At 40.8% G+C, this 16,395-nt stretch overlaps 1 protein-coding gene across 4 annotated transcripts in view; it reads left to right on the top strand.

The window, feature by feature from the left end:
• Positions 1 to 12,268: 12,268 nt before the first annotated feature.
• The window catches only part of ZFYVE1 (zinc finger FYVE-type containing 1), a 50,879-nt gene continuing 46,752 nt past the window's right edge, over positions 12,269 to 16,395 (top strand). Inside the window, exons 1-2 of one of the 4 annotated variants that reach the window (XM_057733793.1) lie at positions 12,269 to 12,481; positions 13,839 to 14,774. In XM_057733793.1, coding sequence (XP_057589776.1) covers positions 14,262 to 14,774 — 513 coding nt within the window. In that variant the 5' untranslated portion in view covers positions 12,269 to 12,481; positions 13,839 to 14,261. Of the gene's footprint in view, positions 12,482 to 13,838; positions 14,775 to 16,395 lie in introns of those variants that run through there. The other 3 variants (XM_057733792.1, XM_057733795.1, XM_057733796.1) reach the window with 3 other exon arrangements.

Raw genomic sequence — 16,395 nt, 5'->3', positions numbered from 1 at the left:
TCTGTATGACACTCTCTAGGTCCATCCATGTCTCTACAAATATCCCAGTTTCATTCCTTTTTACAGCTGAATAATATTCCATTGTATATACGTACCACATCTTTTTTATCCATTCATCTGTTGATGGGCATTTAGGTTGCTTCCATGTCCTGGCTATTGTAAATATTGCTGCAATGAACATTGGAGTGCATGTGTCTTTTTGAATTACAGTGTTCTCTGGGTATATGCCCAGGAGTGGGATTGCTGGGTCATGTGGTAACTCTAATTTTAGTTTTGCAAGGAACCTCTACACTGTTCTCCATAGTGGCTGTATCAATTTACATTCCTACCAACAGTGCAAGAGCATTCCCCTTTCTCTACACCCTCTCCAGCATTTACTGTTTGTCAATTTTCTGATGTTGCCCATTCTAACTGGTGTGAGGTGATACCTCATTGTCATTTTGATTTGCATTTCTCTAATAATTAGTGATGTTGAGCAGCTTTTCATGCTGGCTTACCTGATTTTTGATGAGAAGTCTGCTATCATTATTTTTTCCCCCTCTCTGCTATATATCTTTTTTCCATTGGACCATTTTCAAGATTTTCTGTTTATCACTCACTTTCAGCAATTCAATTATAAGGTCCTTGCTGTGGTTTTCTTCATGTCTTTTCTGCTTGGGGTTCGTTGAGCTTCTTGGATCTGTGCGTTTACAGGTTTCATCAAATTTGGAAAACTTTGACCATTTATTTCTTGAAATATTTTTCTATCCTTCCTCTTTCTCTCCTTTCCTTTTGTGACTTTAATTACACATATACTAGATTGCTTGATATGGTTCCACAGATTGCTGATGCTCTGTTCATTTTTTTCCCAGTCATTCTTCTTCCAGTGTTTCATATTCAGTACCTTCTATGGCTATGTTTTCCACCCTCTGTGGTGTTTAGTCTGTTGTTAATCCTGTACAGTATATCTTTAATTTGAGATAGTGTATTTTTAATCTCTAGATGTTCAATTTGTTCTTTGTTTAAAAAAATTCCATTTCTGTCTTCATCATGCTCCTGTTTTCTCTACCTTCTTGAATGTATGGGGTATATTTATAATACCTGTTTTAATGTTCTTAACTGCTTAATTCTATCTTCTGTGTCATGTTTGGTTCTGTTTTTATGGATTGACTTTTCTCCTGAGTATTGCTCATATTTTCTTACCTCTTTGCCTATATGGTAATTTCTTTATCAGATTCCAGATATTGTGAGCATCATATGTTTTTATTTTTAGATTTTATATCTTAATATACCATTGGACTTTGTTATGGCATACAGTTACTTGGAATTTGTGTGATCCTTTTCATGCTTGCTTTTTTTTTATTTTATAAATTTATTTATTTATTTATCTATCTTTATTTATTGGCTGTGTTGGGTCTTTGTTGCTGCACATGGACTTTCTCTAGCTGCAGTGAGCAGGGGCTACTCTTCATTGTGGTGCGCGGGCTCCTCATTATGGTGGCTTCTCTTGTTGCGGAGCATGGGCTCTAGGCATGATGGCTTCAATGGTTGTGGCACATGGGCTCAATAGTTGTGGCTCGTGGGCTTAGTTGCTCCATGGCATGTGGGATCATCCTGGATCAGGGATCGAACCCATGTCCCCTGCATTGGCAGGTGGATTCTTAACCCCTATGCCACCTAGGAAATCCATTCTTGGTTTTTTTAAACTTTGTTAGCCTAGGTCCAGGGCAGCCTTTAGTCAAAGGCTAATTTAACCTCATTACTAAGGCAATACCTTTCTGAATACATTTGGATATCTCATTTATTAAAAAGTCTTTCCAGTCTGCTGAAGGGAACATAAAATATCCAAACCCTATGTGAGTTGCAGGAATTGTTCTATTCTTCTCCCCTCTCTTTCTGTCTTCTTTTTGCAGCCTCAAGTAGTTTCTTCATATTCTCACACAAGGACTTGGGTGAGAATTGTCTGTAGATCTCCTGAGTTCTCTCTGAAGAGTTTTCTCTTCTTTTGTACCCCTCTCCCCGTGGGTAAATTCATCCCCACAACCTCCACATACTTCGAATCATGTCTCTTTGACTAAGTGAAACTGCTGGGATCAGTTTGGGCTCTCCCTTCCTGCACTGCACCTGGAAACTCTCTCCAGGTAGTAGCAGTGGGGCAATTATAGGGTTCGTCTCATTTGTTTCTCTTTTTTTTTTTTTTTCAGAGATCAGTGTCCTTTGCTGCTTGTTGTCTAATGTCTCAAAATCATCATTTCATATATTTTGTCTAGTTTTCTAGCTGCTTAAGGGAGGAGGGTAAATCTGGTCCCTATTACTCCATCATGGCCAAAAGCAGTCCATTGATTTTTTTTTTTTTTTTTTTTTTGGCACACGGGCTTAGTTGCTCCGCGGCATGTGGGATCTTCCTGGAGCTGGGATCAAACCCGTGACCTCTGCATTGGCAGGCGGATTCTTTTTTTTTTGGCACACGGGCTTAGTTGCTCCGTGGCATGTGGGATCTTCCTAGAGCAGGGATCGAACCCGTGTCCTCTGCATTGGCAGACGGATTCTCAACCACTGCGCCACCTAGGAAGCCCCGGCAGGCGGATTCTTAACCACTGCGCCACCTAGGAAGCCCAGTCCATTGAATTTTAAACATTACTTATCGTATTTTTTTCCCTAAAAGTTTTGCTTGATCATTTTTTGTCTTACAATTTCTTGCTAGTTTTATCAAACCAATTGGAAATTTCTCTTTATATAATTAATACATTTGATAATTATAATAGCTGAGAGTCTCAGAGGTAAAAATATATTGCTTCCTGCTGATTCTTATTCATGGGGACTTGCTTTTTAGTACATATTTAGCTTAAGTTTATCTGTGATAATACTTCAGAGTTGGGCTGAGAATGCTTTCCTCCAGAGAGGGTTTTCATTCATACTTGTTGTGTGCCAAAGTGCACTACCAGCCTGGGGTCACTTCAATTCAAGCCTCAGACCCTCCTGATGATAAAACTATGTTTACAAATTCTCAGAAGAGATGCTTATGGTCATTATTGTGATTACTATAGATTAGTCCACCTACAGGCACAGAGACAGGGTTCTTTTCTTGCTCCCCCTGCTGGTAGGTAAATTTTTTTTGTGGCCCATCCTTTGACTCCAAGCTTTCTTTTTCAAGGCCTCTCTTTCATTGCCTAAAGTTTACTCTCTTATTCTCCTCCATAGTTATTAGTTATCAAGACTCTAGGATAGTTCCCTAGGGCTTCCCCATGAGTTTACCACTCTGCCATTTTTTACTTTTTTTATTTTCTTTTTTTAACAGTTGGGATTCCTCCTACTTTCTTATCAGAAATACATATTTGTTGTAGTTTATCCAAAATCTGAGTATTCTGCTACATAAGTCTTTTATAGTTTTGCATTCTACATTTAAATTTATGATCAGTTTTGAATGAATTTTTGTGTAAGGTATGAGATTCAGGTTGAGGTTAAATTTTTTTTTTTTTTGCCTATTTTTTGTCCGATTACTCCAGCACCATCCTTCCTCTAGGAGAGAGGAAAGACTATCCTTCCTGTAATTGAATTGTTTTTGCACCTTTGTCAAAAATTAGTTGACTGCGTTTATGAAAGCTGAGAAATAGAGAAAGAAACAATGTCCTGAGCATGTTACTCTTGACTCCAAGATTGAGATTTGGCAGAAATTATAATCATCAGATTTTTCAGTTATGTGAGCCAATACATTTCTTTTATTGATTAAGACAGTTTGATTTGCAATTTCTGCCTCAACTACTGGAAGGAAAATATAGCTCATAGGTCAGTGGATTCAAACATAATCTGATAAAAAATATTATCATATTTAAAAACTACCAACCAGAATGGAGTAAGTAATCCATTTAAGTATAGAAGAAGCAAAGTCCTCTTAGTAAAATATAGGAATGCCTCTTCTGGACACAATTATTTTGTGGTCCAACAGCCAACCTCCTTTCCTATTTGGAGGTAGTCTCCCACAATGTCATGCTTCCTACTCCAAAAAAAAAAAAAAAAAGATCCTCCATCTCTCCACTTTCCTTATATCCAGGCTACAAATATGTGATCCATGTGAGACAAGTAGATTTCCTGCCTAGGAGTTTCAATGTTGAGAGACGTATAAAGTTTGAATGTTGAGAGACAGTTAAAAAATTATTCAGAGCAGCAGTGCTCAGTTTTCTGTTGCTGCTGTAACAAATTACCACAAACTAAGTGGCTAAAACAACACAAATTTGTTATCTTACAGTTTTAGAGATCAGAAGTCAGATACAGATCTCACTGGGCTAAAATCAAGGTGTTGGCAAGACTGTGTTCCTTTCCAAGGCTGTAGGGGATAATGTGTTTCCTTGGCTTTTCTACCTTTGAGAGGCTCCCAGCACTCCTTGGCTCATGGCACCCTTTCTCCCTTTTCAAAGTTAGCAATTCTAACTCTTTCCGTCATTACATTTGTCTTTGACCACAGCTGGGAAAGATTCTCTGCTCTGTGATTAGATTGGGCCCACCTGGATAACACAGGCTACTCGTCCTATCTCAAGGGCCTTAAACTTATTGGATGAACCTACACACACTACCATATATAAGATAGATAACCAACAAGGACTAACTGTATAGCACAGGGAACTCTACTCAGTATTCTGTGATAACCTATATGAGAAAAGAATCTGAAAGAGAATGAATACATGTATGTGTATAACTGAATCACTTTGGTGTGCACTGGAAACTTAACACAACATTGTAAATCAACTATATGCCAATAAAATTAAAATATTAAAAAAAAAAAAAGAAACAGGACTTCCCCAGTGACCCAATGGTTAAGACTGTGTGCTCCCACTGCAGGGGAGCTCAGGTTTGATCCCCGGTTGGTCAGGGAACTAAGATTCCCACATGCCACACAGCATGGCCGAAAAAACAAAAATAAAAACAAAAAAATGTAAACCATATGTATATATACACACACATATAAAGAAGCAAAGACTCTGAGGCAGGTGCAGCACGCGATGAACGAGCAGCGACCTGCCAGCCTCTTTGTCCTGCTCCTGAAGATGACAGCGGCGATCCTTTGCCCAGAGCTCCCGTTCCCTCACCCTGCCAGTCTTCAGCCTAGCCCAGGGTGCCGTACGCGGCAGGCCCCAGAAGTGCTCAGTTTTGAGTGACTGATGAAAAGAACTAAGAAAGCCTGGGGGGCAGGGGCTTCCTAGGTGGTGCAGTGGTTAAGAATCCGCCTGCCAATGCAGGGAACGCGGGTTGGATCTCTCTGCTGCAGGAAGATCCACATGCCATGGAGCAGCTAAGCCTGTGCGTCACTATTGTGCCTGCGCTCTAGAGCCCGTGAGCCACAACTATTGAGCCCGTGTGCCGCAACTACTGAAGCCCATGTGCCTACAGCCTGTGCTCCACAACAAGAGAAGCCACGGCAGAGAGGAGGCTGCAGACTACAAGAAAGAGTGGCCCCTGCCTGCCTCAACTAGAGAAAGCCTGTGTGCAGCAACGAAGACCCAACACAGCCAATAAATAAATAAATACATACATAAATGAATGAATGAATGAAAAAAAAGTATTTAAAAAAAAGAAAAGACAGCCTGGGGCAGGGCTCCACCTGCTGAGGTCTGGGACTAGGCATCGCTCCCTGAGATGATGGCTACTGGCCTCTGATGAGATGAGCATGGAAACTGAGAGGAAGCGTCTAGAAATTTTTATAGCAATTTGGCAGAATCATTTTATTTCCTTTGACTTCAGTAATAATTTTTTTTAATTGGAAAAAAAAGATCCTTAATCTTGGTCACATATGCAAAAGTCCTTTTGCGATGTAATGTAACATGTGTACAGATTGTGGGGGTCAGGATGTGGACATATTTGGAACACCATGATTCTGCCTACCACAGTTGCCATCACTGAGAACACAGTGGTGGCAGTAGCATAGAATGTACTTGGAAAGGTCTTCAGTGAAGGCAGAGCTAATGATGGTGTCCCACCTTGACCTCCTATGGTGAGAATTTGGTTCTGATTCCTGCTAACTGCCTCCATTGACTAGTTTTTGAGTTGGGTTTCCCAAACTTCTCAACAATTTTAAGATACCTAAAGGCCTTCCAATAAAATAACTTTCTTCTTAATTACACAGAGTGAATTTCCAAGCTCTTAGTGGATAGCCATGTAATGTCAAGCAGAAAAGTAACTCTCAAGGAATTCAATTATTCTGGTTCCATGGGCAGAGACTATCTCTAACAGGTGGTCTATACATGTTAGCCTTTTACCATAAATATTCAATTGATTTGAATACTTTCCTCTTGTTCTGATTTATACACCTTTACAATAGGCTTCTCCTATAGGACTATTATCAGAGGAACAAATGTGCTATGTTAATTTTGAGTATTCCAGTCTGGGTAACAGTGATGTCTCATTGTAAACTATTGGATTGGCATCCTCAGGCTGGTAAGCTTAGTTAGTGAGTGTCTAACCCTAAGAGATGGATCCATCTAGATGGGTGATAAAATAAAATTTTTGTGTCTACAAGGCCGAAGGATGGATCTGGGCTCTGACAAGTTTACTGAGGAAATGAATGCCATCCCTTAGCACCATTTGGGAAACAGACTTAGCTTAATCCACACTGGATAACTGGATATAGCCACATAATTCAGGAGTGTGTATTTTATTTTATTTTATTTTATTTTATTTTATTTTATTTTATTATTTATTTTATTTATTTTTAAATTTTAAGGGACATTGACTCTTTTTTCAAAATTTTTATTTCTTTATTGGCTGCATTGGATCTTCATTGCTGTGTGCAAGCTTTCTGTAGTTGTGGTGAGCGGGAGCTGCTCTTCCTTGCAGTGCGCAGGCTTCTGATTGCAGTGGCTTCTCTTGTTGCAGAGCATGGGCTCTAGGTGCTCGGGCTTCAGTAGTTGTGGCTCTCAGGCTCTAGAGCACAGGCTCAGTAGTTACGGCGCACGGGCTTAGTTGCTCTATGGCATGCGGGATCTTCCCGGACCAGGGCGCGAACCTGTGTCCCCTGCATTAGCAGGTGGATTCTTAATCATGCCACCAGGGAAGCCCAGGAGTATATATTTTAATAGCTAAAGACCAATGGGGTGTGTGTGTGTGTGTGTGTGTGTGCACGCGTGTTTATACTGAGGACTCCCTTTAAGGGGGAAGTTGAAGGGGACAAACCTGAAAACCTTTCTTCTACTTGTTTTGTATGTCCTGTTGTGGTTAAGACCTTTAAAAATGCTGTGTTGAATGACCTAAGGAAATTATTAAGTCCAAAAGCTTGGTTAGATTACCTTGTAGATTCTACTTTCCAGTCACCATTTACTTTACTCATTTTTTCTAAATAAAAGTTTTAAATTTTATTTTTATGGTGAGATATACAAATGGGAAAGTACAAAAAACACATAAATTGTTTAGAGCAAAAGTATCAAGTGAATTTTGGTGCAACCACCACAAAGGTCAAGAGTAGAACACTGCCAACAAACACCATGGGCCCTGATCATATTGGCTTCTTCCCTGAGCTAACCACAAGCTTCACTGCTTCTTTTTTGTATAATGACTCATAATGTGGCCAATCAGCCATCCTGCTGGAAACAATGAAAAATACTGGTAAAATAGTGAAGAGTCAATAAGAAGACAAGGAAAAATCAGACCAAAATCTAGGTGAAGGCAGGATCTAGAGAGTAAATAGAGCAATGATGTTACTTTTACCCTAGGGCACACATCTTACTTGAGAACTTAAACTTTAAAAAAAATCTTTCTCTTATATTGCTTTATTTTTTTTATATCATTTTATTTTTTATTGTTTTCAGGGCTCCTTGAAAATATATAATTTTTATTTTAATTATTTATTTATGTATTAAAGTACAGTTGATTTATAATGTTGTGTTAGTTTCAGGTGTACGGCACAGTGATTCAGTTATATATATATTATATATATGTGTTATATATATACTTTTTCAGATTCTTTTCCCTTATAGGTTATTACAAACTATTGAGTATAGTTCCCTGTACTATGCAGTAGGTCCTTGTTGGTTATCATTTTGCATACAATAGTGTGTATATGTTAATCCCAACCTTCTAATTTATCCCTCTTCCCCTTTCCTCTTTTTATTTTTTTAAATAAATTTATTTATTTATTTATTTATTGGCTGCATTGGGTCTTCATTACTACATATGCGCTTTCTCTAGTTGCGGTCGCAGGCTCTAGAGCACAGGCCCAACAGTTGTGGTGCATGGCCCTAGCTGCTTCGGGGCATGTGGTATCCCCCCGGGGCAGGGACCAAACCCGTGTCCCCTGCACTGGCAGGTGGACCCCTAACCACTGTGCAACCTAGGAAGTCCCCATGTGTCTTTTTGAATTATGGTTTTCTCTGGGTATATGCCCAGTAGTGGGATTGCTGGGTCATATGGTAACTCTATTTTCAGTTTTTCAAGGAACCTCCATACTGTTCTCCATAGTGGCTGTATCAATTTACATTCCCACCAACAGTGCAAAAGGGTTCCCTTTTCTCTACACCCTCTCCAGCATTTACTGTTTGTAGATTTTCTGATGCTGGCCAGCGGATTCTCAACCACTGCGCCACCTAGGAAGTCCCCCTTTCCTCTTTGGTAACCATAAGTTTGTTTCTGTGTCTGTAGATCCATTTATGTTTTGTAAATAAGTTCATTTGTATCCTTTTTGTTTTTTTAAATTCCACATGTAAACGACATCATATATTTGTCTTTGTCTGGCTTACTTCACTTAGTATGATAATCTCTAGATAAACCCACGCACCTATGGTCAATTAATCTATGACAAAGAAGGCAAAAACATACAATGGAGAAAATACAGTCTCTTCAACAAGTGGTGCTGGGAAAACTGGACAGCTACATGTAAAAGAATGAAATTAGAACATTCTCTAACACCATATAAAAAATAAGCTCAAAATGGATTAAAGACCTAAATGTAAGACTGAATATTGGAACTTCCCAGGTGGCATAGTGGTTAAGAATCTGCCTGCCAATGCAGGGGACACGGGTTCAATCCCTGGTCTGGGAAGATTCCACATGCCATGGAGCAACTAAGTCCATGTGCCACAACTACTGCTAGGCTCTAGAGCCTGCAAGCCACAACTACTGAGCCTGTGTGCCACAATTACTGAAGCCCACATGCCTAGAGCCCATGCCCCGAAACAAGGGAAGCCATTGCACTGAGAAGCCCACGCACTGCAACTGAAGAGTAGCCCCGCTCTCCGCAAACAGAGAAAGCTCGAGTGCAGCAATGAAGACCCAATGCAGTCAAAAATAAAAAATAAATAAGTAAATAAATTTATATAAAAAAACACTGAATACTATAAAACTCCTAGACATAGGCAGAACAGTCTTTGACATAAATCACAGCAATATCTTTTTCGATCCATCTCCTAGAGTAATGAAAATAAAACAAAAAATAAACATATGGGACCTAATTAAACTTAAAATCTTTTGCACATTAAAGGAAACCATAAACAAAATGAAAAGACAACTTACACAATGTGAGAAAATATTTGCAAACAACGCGACTGACAAGGGATTAATCTGCAAAACATACAAACAGCTCAATATAAAAAAAAAACTATAAAAAAAGGGCAGAAGATCTAAATAGACATTTCTCTGAAGAAGACATATACATGGCCAACAGGCACACGAAAAAAATGCTCAACATTGCTAATTATTAGAGAAATGCAGATCAAAACTACAATGAGGTATCACCTCACACCCATCAGAATGGCCATCATCAAAAAGTCTGCAAATATTAAGTGTCAGAGAGGGTGTGGAGAAAAAGGAACCCTCCTACATGGTAGATGGGAATGTCAGTTGGTGCAGCCACTATGGAAAACAGTACGGAGGTTCCTTAAAAAACTAAAAATAGAGTTACCATATGATCCTGCAATCCCACTCCTGGACATATATCCAGAGAAAACTATAATTGAAAAGATACATGCATCCCAGTGTTCATTGCAGCACTATTTACAATAGCCAAGACACGGAACCAACCTAAATGTCCATTGACAGATGAATGGATAAAGAATATGTGGTACATATACACAATGGACTATTATTCAGCTGTAAAAAAGAATGAAATAATGCCTTTTGCAGCAGCATGGATGCACCTAGAGAACTTAAACTTGTTTTTCTAGGCCTGGGGGCAAGTAGGACAGAAGGCTAAGCCCACGGCCTCGTTGGAAGGGGAATTCTAAAGCTGGGAGCTCAAAGGTCTATAGTTTCAGTGTAAGGGTGAATTGCAAGTAAACACACCCCCACCTAACAGATTGTAAAGAAAGTTGTCTTGGAAGGGGTGACTGCAGGGAGCTGTCGAGGGGTACTGGACCCATAAGCCAGTCCTCTCAGTGATATGTAGCCTAAATCTATATCTCCTGGTGGGTTAAAAAAAAAAAAAAGCAACCAAACAGTGCTAGTTTAAAGTGATCTCTGCTGCAAAACTATATTCTCAGGAGGAATGAACCTTTATCCTAGCCTTTAAAATGCCCACAAAAAATTTTCTAAGGAAAATGCAGCTCATAGTAAAAAATAACTAAGCACACAAAGAATGAGAATGAGTGAAACCATCTGACAATAGGAAGGAATCTGATAATTCTAGTGATCTATTACAAGAAATAAAAGTAAAATAGTTTTTCGCATTATTATTGACATATTGCACTTAAATAGTAAAAAATTTCAAGAGTATAAATGTATTTAAGAAGTCTCTTTTTCCTCACCTTAGTTACAATTCTTGGAGGCAGCCATTTTCCACAGTTTTAGGGGTTCTTATTTTAACTTAAAAAATGTACTTTAAAAATGAGCATGTTTATTTTAAAAAAGATTAAATACCATTTTGTTCTCAGGATATATTAATATCCTCATTTTATAATTAGGAGTATGAAGGCTACAAAAAATTATAGTGGTAGGTTAGGAACAAAACCTCCTAGGGAAATTTTATGCCATGCTAGCCAGTCTGAAGAACCTAGCTCAAGACTTGCTATCTTAACTTCCTTTCTAAAGTCCCTCTTTCCACCTTCTCCCTTTAAAACTTGGAAATTGTAAAGTGCTATATGGATAGCTTAGTTCTTAATTTCCCAGTTTGTGATGTGGCATTTCTCAACCATGTTGTGGCTGTTAGTCCAACTGTTGGCTATTTGCACAGTCTTGAAAACATAATTTTCAGCAATATAACCCTCACACATGGCTTATTCATTATTATGTATATCCGGTTTTACTACTGCTCTATGTCCCTTGAATCATAAGGTAAAAAATGATCTCACTTGAAGTAAGGAGATGGGTTCTTGTCCCAGTTTCGTCAATAATTTGCTTTACGACCTTGGCAAGTCACTTAACCTTCGTTTTCTCTCCTGGGTTAACATTATCAAGACAGACTCATAGAACATTAGAACTGGCAGGGACCTCAGTGATTACACGATACAATCCTTGTATTTCATGGAGAGTTGCGTGATTTTCCCAAGAGTTTTCTAGAACAAGCACCCAGTCTTCAGCATCTCAGGCCAATGCTCTTTACATCAGGCTTTCTTTCAGTGTTGTTCTAAGAAACAAACGAAAAAAACAAAAAGTAAAAGCCCTGAACAAATATAAGACCATTCACAAAAAGCCAGATAACAGTGTTAACCATTAGCCTGTATTGTAGCCTGAAAGCTTACCTGAATAAATGTACCTCCTCTAACTAAAAGTCGGTTTAAAATTTGCAAGTTCTGAAGGTATGTAAGGAAAGATCAGAAAAATAAATTAATGGAGAAAAAAATTAATGGTTGGCTTGCAGAACACTCTTGAAGGGAAAACAAAACTCCCACAAGAGTACTTATATTCTCTTACAAATTCTTTCTGGTCTCGCCTTAGTTCGTGTAAGATGAACTTGGGTAAGTGGAGACTGCCTGCTTTTACACATTTCTGAAGGAGTTGTGTGCAATAAGGGTTACTTGAAATCGAATTATTTTCCTCTGCTATACTAAATATTACATCAGTTCTCCAATTTAGTGCCACTTCTTCTCTGGCCGTTACCCAAAACTACGTGCTGAAACCTGCGGAACCCACAATCACCGGAAAAACTCCAAGTCCCATGATGCTCGAAGGCCTGGCTCTCCCGCCTCTTCGCAAGAGCAGAGTCTTCTACACTGGGAGTTGTAGTCATTCAGGGGGCTTCACTTCCGGGAGGTGGGGAAGGACGCACCTCTGGGGAACTACACTTCCCAGGAGGCTGTGCGCGCCCTTCTCCGCCCTCGCCGGCGTCAGGCTCCACCTCTCCCGCTTCTCCCTCACTGGGCTGCACAGCTCACGCCTTCCTGTTAGTCCGAGCAGGGAGAAGTTCACTCCGATCAGCTGATCCTAACTGACAACAGGAGAGGAGGAAGCCCGGGAGGCAGCGAAGGAGGAGGGGGCGGAGATGGAGATGAGGATGGATCCACCGGTGCCCTGAGGAACAGCCCCCGCCCCCACCGGCGCCCCGTGGTCCCCCGACGTCGCCTCGCCGCAGCAGAGTTGCTTCGTGGTGGGGTTCCCGGGACGCCGCGATCGGGGAGGGAAGGGCACGGCCCTGCGCCGTACGAGCGATAGCCCTGGAGCTCACTCTGCCCCCGGGAGGAAGGGGGGGGCGGGTGCGGCTGGGGTGGGGGTGGGGTGATATAAACAATGGATTCGGCTCTGGCCTCTGCCAGCGTGGGGGAGATTTGGGGGGACCTTCTTTGTTCTTAGACCCTGCTCCTGCCCTTCGGGTTGTGGTGGTGTTGTCCGGGAGGAAGGGAGGGGGAGGACTCCCCGGCTGGGGAGAGGCGTCGAGGTGGGAGGCCGAGTGGGCAGATTGTTTGGTTGGGTCTGGTGGGCGGAGAGGTATCTTTTTGAAGATTGGTTTTATATTTTTCACAATTGTGACAAATTTTGATTTTTGTTAACGTTGTGAGAGCTGGTTGGGCACGTCTGTGATTAGAGTGTAAATAAGGTCTCCTAGTCACTCCCTTCGCCTTCCTTGTTTATCTAAAAATAAGATGGATAGGTTGATTACTGTATGGGAGGAGTGAATACCCGAAAGGAGGGCTTTACATTTCGTTGGAGCGTTAGAATGGGTGTCAAGGCAAAGGGGAGTTGGGAATATGATTGTGACAAAAAGCCCCAGTTATCTTTCTTTTTTCGTTTTCATTTCTTTCTTTCTTTTTTTTTTTCAGTTGTTTTAAAGTTGGGTTTTGAGTGACAAAGAAAAATTGTTTTAACTCACTGTAGGCCTGGCTTTGCAGTGGGCCATAGTGGAGGAATTCTGTCTCCTGTTGCTCCCTTAATTTGCAGTTGGAGAAAAGGACGAAAGGAAGTACGATTGTTTTTAATTGTTTTTAGACATGGAATGGTGACTTTTGTTTCCAGGTTTAGAGTTGTTAAAAGACATCTGTCTGGAGTTGAAACAGTCCAGTTACAAGGTTAATTGGATCTGCCCAGGACTTTGATGGAGCTAAAGTTTATTATTATTGTTTCTTTAGCTTTTTACAGGCCTCTTTCTCCACCTCTCCCAATTGTGGGGTGCAGGTAGGGGTGCAGAGGGTTGTCTCTGCAAGACTATTTGCTGAGTGCTTTTGATTCTGAATTTAATAACTGAGGGAGCAGAGAATTTCAGTCTGGGAAATAAAGCAACACAGTCTCTTAAATGCCTTGAGCCTAGAGGCAGTGGTTGCTTTCAAAAGGAGCAACCTCTACCATGATTTTGAGGAGAAATTTCTAGGATCAGAGTGAGCCAGTGTGAGTTTTACAAGCAAGAATGAGATTTCTCTTGGGAGTTTTGGCGTCATATTTAATCACAATTTTTTTTTAAGGTGCACTTCTGTTTTTAGGTGAGTGAAATCCTTTTCCTGCCTCAATTCTAGGTATCCCCTGAAATATTGACTTGAGGTTGGATAATATTGAAAAGCTCCTGACCACTCTCTTTCATTACCAAAACCTTGTGGCTGAGATCCCACTCATGAGCCCACCTCAGTGAACCCATCAGATCTTTCTCAGATAGCCATAAAAGACCCATTCAAGTTAATTTTGACCACAGATTTGCCTGCACTTTATGGAGGATGAAACTGTCATACCAAATCAACGTTGCTGCTGATTCAGGAGTCTTAGAGGCAGAAAATTAAGTATTCAAATATTTGTGAGTGTGTGAAGAATTCTAATAGGACATCGACCGTTTTTAAAAAGAAAAAAAATTTTTTTAGGGTGTTGAGAACCCTGTGGAAGTTGTGCTCAGTCTTCAGACTCAACGCCTTTGTCTTCACTTCTGGGGAAAGCCCAGATACCGTTATATGGTAGGTGATTTCCTTCCCTGTCTCAATATGAGTGCCCAGACTTCCCCAGCAGAGAAGGGCCTGAACCCGGGGCTGCTGTGTCAGGAAAGTTACACCTGCAGCGGGACTGATGAAGCTGTCTTCGAGTGTGACGAGTGCTGTAGTCTGCAGTGTCTCCGTTGCGAGGAGGAGCTCCATAGGCAGGAGCGCCTTAGAAACCACGAGCGGATCAGACTCAAAGCTGGCCACGTCCCTTACTGTGATCCCTGCAAGGGCCCCAATGGGCATTCTCCAGGTATGAAGCAGAGGGCAGTCGTGAGGTGCCAGACCTGTAAAATCAACTTGTGCCTGGAGTGCCAGAAGAGGACTCATTCTGGGGGTAACAAAAGGAGGCACCCTGTCACCGTGTACCACGTCGCTAAGGTCCAGGAGTTGCTGGAGGAAGAAGGGATGGATGAGGAGACCAAGAGGAAGAAGATGACTGAGAAGGTTGTGAGTTTCCTCCTAGTAGATGAAAATGAAGAAATTCAGGTAAGCCCTCAGTGGTAGGAGGATTCATGCAGTAGTGGAGCAGATCTGGTTGTTAGCAGGTGGCTCTCAGGGAAAGTCCAGGAGGACCTCGCATTTTAATCAGTAAAAGGCAAGACCCCCAAAAGCGTAAGTTGCATGGAGTCAGATTTAGTTTCTTATCAGCTGCATGACCTTGGGCTGAATTACTTTACCTCTCTGAGCCTTAGTTTTCTCATTTATAAACTGGGGACAGTGCCTACTTCATTGGGTTGTGGTGAGGATGAAATGACAGTGTTTGTGAAGCCTGTTATGTGGTAAATGCTCAGTGTATGGTAGCTGTCATTATTATTATTAGGATTATTATCAGGAAGAACTGATTTAGAACCATTTTCTCAGTGAGAGCGCTTTGGCAAGTTGTGAATACATGTGAATGAGGTGGGACTGTGTGTGTGTGCAGGGAAAGAAGCACTAACGTTTGGTGGGTCCCATAAGAGTGCAGAGCTGTGGGTTGTAACCCTGCTAGCTCCATTTAGAAGCAGGTCTTTGAAAAGTGGCTTTTCATAAGGGTAATATCCTCTCCAGATGGCTTCTTATTTTCATGTGTTGGCTTCTGATCAGTAGAAGCAAGTAAGGGCATCTGGGATTTCAGAAGGACTGGAGAATATTTGATTTGATTTTGAGCTGGGAAGAGAGTGGCGTGTGATAGGAGCAAGTTGGGGAGATGGAAGTGTGTGACAGGGGTGATTGGGAAAGGGGTAGTAGAATGTTTATACTTACCTTTCCTGTGAAGGTGGTACAGTTATCATATCTATACTTTCCCCAAATGAAGACTGCTTGAATTCACATCCTGACTTCACTCACTGGCTGTAAAACCAATGGCAAGTTATTTAAACTCCATGCCTCAGGGTCACTTCTGTATCATAGTAGTAGTTGAGAGGATTCAGAGAACTTAGGAATGGAAATGGAAAGGCCCTTATCACAGGGCCTGGCACTTGGAGTCTAGCACCAGTGTGTTGTATTTGTCAGCATCGGAGTATTTGTGGTACATTCAGTATTTTTAGCTGTGATGACTCCTCAAGTCTCCAGATTGGAGGAGTACTTTTGTAAGTTACCGATTGAAAACTTTCTAATTACCCACTAAATATTTTTCATCTGTCTTTTTCCTCCTTAGATAAGATTATGGAAATGAATTACATCATGATTTCCATGTACTTCTGTTGTCAGCTAAATACTTTGCTAACACACACATTTCTTTCTTGGCAGAGAGGAACTAATAGTTATGGAAGAGTGACCCAGATCTCATTCTTCCTCCCTGGTTAGCAATAATGTCTCCTTTATGGATTATGCTCTAATTGGGTGACAGTGTGGACTAAATATTTTATAAATGGAACACTTGGATTTGGATGGTTCTTGTTGGTTTTGCCACCAGTTCTCTTTAATGTCAGCCTTTGGAAAGTCATACTTCGGATTGTTGTCACTTCTGTAAAATGTGGGGGAAGATTTGGGATGAACCAGTAATCCTCATGGCTATTGTGTCAGCACCAAAAAGAGTATTTTTTGAGTGGAGGAGGATGTGTTTTCTTTTTTCTTTTTGTAGCATTGATACATATTTCTTAGTAGAGAATTAAGAAAATATAAGGAG

Source organism: Hippopotamus amphibius, chromosome 4 (assembly GCF_030028045.1).
Source record: "Hippopotamus amphibius kiboko isolate mHipAmp2 chromosome 4, mHipAmp2.hap2, whole genome shotgun sequence".
Lineage (NCBI taxonomy): Eukaryota > Metazoa > Chordata > Mammalia > Artiodactyla > Hippopotamidae > Hippopotamus > Hippopotamus amphibius.
Note: the sequence above shows the minus strand (reverse complement) of the source record. Positions and strands in the feature narration are given on the sequence as shown.